The sequence below is a fragment of the Mus pahari genome, chromosome 1 (assembly GCF_900095145.1).
Source record: "Mus pahari chromosome 1, PAHARI_EIJ_v1.1, whole genome shotgun sequence".
NCBI classification, from domain to species: domain Eukaryota; kingdom Metazoa; phylum Chordata; class Mammalia; order Rodentia; family Muridae; genus Mus; species Mus pahari.
Window position 1 is genome coordinate 17104767 of NC_034590.1, and position 3150 is coordinate 17107916.

The 3150-nt window shown below is 53.0% G+C and overlaps 1 protein-coding gene across 4 annotated transcripts in view; it reads left to right on the plus strand.

The window, feature by feature from the left end:
- The window catches only part of Syt3 (synaptotagmin 3), a 16038-nt gene extending 13998 nt beyond the window's left edge, over nt 1-2040 (plus strand). For 2 of the 4 annotated variants that reach the window (XM_029532688.1, XM_021202734.1), the window contains exons 10-11: nt 1155-1222; nt 1498-1993. In XM_029532688.1, coding sequence (XP_029388548.1) covers nt 1155-1220 — 66 coding nt within the window. In that variant the 3' untranslated portion in view covers nt 1221-1222; nt 1498-1993. Of the gene's footprint in view, nt 1-1154; nt 1223-1497 lie in introns of all 4 variants that reach the window. The other 2 variants (XM_029532691.1, XM_029532697.1) reach the window with 1 other exon arrangement.
- The last annotated feature ends 1110 nt before the right edge of the window (nt 2041-3150 follow it).

Consider the following 3150-nt stretch of genomic DNA (forward strand, 5'->3'; position numbering starts at 1 on the left):
CACACACACAGTACACACATGTACACACCACAATACAGTACACACATGTACACACCACACACACAGTATATACATGTACACACATATACATACCACACATACAGTACACACATATACACATCACACATACAGTACGCACGCACACATCCATGGGTCCACTGTCAAAGGTGACCATTTTCTCTGCAAAGACATCCACTTCGAAAATATTGGCAGCTTTGCTTCCACTGAAGCCAAAAAAAGTCAAACCACTCTGAGTTCTGCTTAGAATATCGTAGATTTCAGTAGCTTAAGCTTTGTCTCTTGGCGGATTTCCATTACTTTGATCTTCTAAGGAAAACTCACCCTGAAACAGTGCCTAAACCTGGTGAATGTCTCACACCTGTAAGACCTCTTGGGAGGTCGAGAGAGAGAGGTCGAGAGAGAGAGAGAGAGAGAGAGAGAGAGAGAGGTAGAGAGAGAGAGAGAGAGAGAGAGAGAGAGAGTGAGTCTGCCTGGAATTTTAAGCCAGCCTGGACTACAGAGTGAGTTCCAAGTCAGACTGGGCTATGGGATGAGTGAGTCTGAGTCTGAGGCTAACCCCCAAATCACTTCTCTCTGTTAAGACTTGAATCCCGCCCCCCGCCCCCACACGCACACATCCACGAGCTCCTTTCCCACCAGGTTGAACAGCCAGGCCCAGAGCTCAGGGCTGAGATCCTGAAAGATCCTTCTGTGAGGACAGAAGCTGTGTCTTCCTGGGCATTCACTGTTGCAATGACCTCACACACTCTACCTCTCTGTAGACTTCCAGTGAGCCACACTGCCACCACTAGGTGACACTGCAGAATGGAGACCTTCCCTGGAGGGCAGGATTTCAGCCCAAGGTGCTGAGTGTGGCCACAGTGTAACAGCCTGACCACCTCTACCTAGATAGCCCAGCCCGCTGTGGCTCCCCAGGACCCCCTGAGCCCCGGGCCTGCCCTACGGTCCCTTTCCATGACCCTGTCTTCGTTGAGTTTTTAGACAGTTATCTTTCCGGCCTCAGTTTCCCCACTGGTAGGATGGATGGTGATGCCATTTCCCAGCCCCCCTGGGAACTAAGGCAGCTCGCAGAGGAGTGGGTCAGAAGCGTCCTGCTGGGTAAGGCGGTTGTTCTCTTTCACCCCCAACTCCAGGAGAAGACGCTGAGCAGCTTCACAAAGGGTGGCAAAGGATTGTCAGAAAAAGAGAATTCAGAGTGAGGGTAAGGCCCAGAGGAGGCAGCTACACCTCTGAGACTGGGGGAGGACCTGGGCCTGGACCCCTGGTCTGAGGGACAGGGGCTGGGCCTGACGGAGGGAGGCTGAGCCTGAGGGAGGGGGAGGCTAGGCCTGAGGGAGGGAGGCTGAGCCTGAGGGAGGGGGCTGAGTCTGAGCAAAGGGATTGGGTCTGAGGGAGAGGTGTTAGGCTTCCTCCATGGTGCTGACACAGCACATGGTTCCATCCTACCCTCTCAGGTCTCTCCTATTCAATTTTTAGGTCTGGTCAAGGCCTGGGGTTGGACCAGGCACCCTCAGGACCCATCCCTTCCTGCCCGGACTGTGAACTCATCTCCTCGAAGCCATAATGTCCGAGCTGCTGGTGCGGGGCTGCTTGGACCTGCCCCTCCTTCTCCTGGAGGTGTGAGGCTAGGAGGCAGCAGGCCCGGGCTCCCTGTTTCAGGGTGGGAGGTCCTCGGCCTCCATTGTCTGTCTTCTTACCCCCAGAGTTCCCCCTAGAGGCAAGGGGCCATGCATGTCTGGGGACCCCTGCCCCCAGCCCTCTGTCTGTCTATCTGTCTGTCTCTTTGCTGTTGTCTAAGTCTTGCTGTTCTGGCCTGTGTCCTCACTGTGAATGTCGACGGACCAACCCTTGATGTCCCCTGAACAGACACACCTTCCAGTGTCCACCCCTTCTGTCCCTCCATCTGCGTCTGGCCGATCCCCCCTCTGCCGCTGCTATCATCACCAGAAATAAACACACTCTGTGAGTCTCATTCCACCTGGGGCTCCTGTCTCCCTGGGGCCAGGAGGTGTGCTGGATCCTAAGAGTGTGTGTGACTTGGCCACTAAGTGATTTCTCCAAGCCTTAGCCTCTAAATTATAATTACAGATGGAAACCACAACAGAATTTCCAACTGTTTGTCTCTTAGATAAAGTGACAGAAAATCCTTCCAGAGACAGACCTTCCTAGGTGACAGGCAGCTTGGAGGCTGGCTCGGCCTTCCTCGCCTGAGTACAGGCTGTCTACCACAGGGCCGGGTGGCCTGTTCTTATGCAATGACATCCAAGCAGTCACCTCAGACAGAGGCCTCCCTTATGCAACCATCTTGTCATCCTTCTTAAGAATGCACAACTTCTGCAACTGCCCAAACCTAGCTGAACTTAACTCCAGGTTGCAAAGCATTCTGGGAAAGTGACCTCTTGTAATTTGGGTTCTCTTTCATGAGGGAGAAGTGAGTGTAGGGAGAGGACGTTAGCGGGAGTCACCCAGGACCTGCTAAAACTGGCCTGAGAGAAGACAGTTTCTGAGAGAATGAAGTGAGCCTATGCCTCCTCCTCAGGTTCCCTCCTACTTGGGTGAAGGCTCTGATGGATTCTGCTTCAGCATTGGATGGCCACCTTGTCAGTCACTTGACGAGTCTGATAAGCGTGCTGTAGGACCCTCCCCATCTCCTCCTCCCCTCACCGTTGGTTCAGACACTCTGGGGGACCGCCATCTCCCTTTTCTCCCTATGGCAAATGCATCTCAATTTTATAATTCTTTAGTCAGGAACACAGGGGCCTTTGATGGATGGTCTTTTAAGAAGTGCACAGCAGAGGGGAGGGCTGGGCCTCCAGATGTCTGACACGTCTCACCATTAGCTCCTCAGAACACATCCACAGCTCCTCATAGATAGCATTTCCACAAAGTCTTCCACTGTGCAAAATAGAAACCCACAAAGCTGCTACTCTTTTGGTTTGATGGATAGGACTTCAAACTGGTGGGCTGAGCACACAGGCAATTAAGAGTCAAGATGTGTTCGGTGGCTGATGGAGAGAATCCCATCCGTGTTCATCCCTTGGCAACTGATGGAGGTGGGCAAGCCTGGCCTTGCATCGCTAACATACATCACTCCAGTTAGCTGTGGACCTCACAGGACTGTCCCTTGTC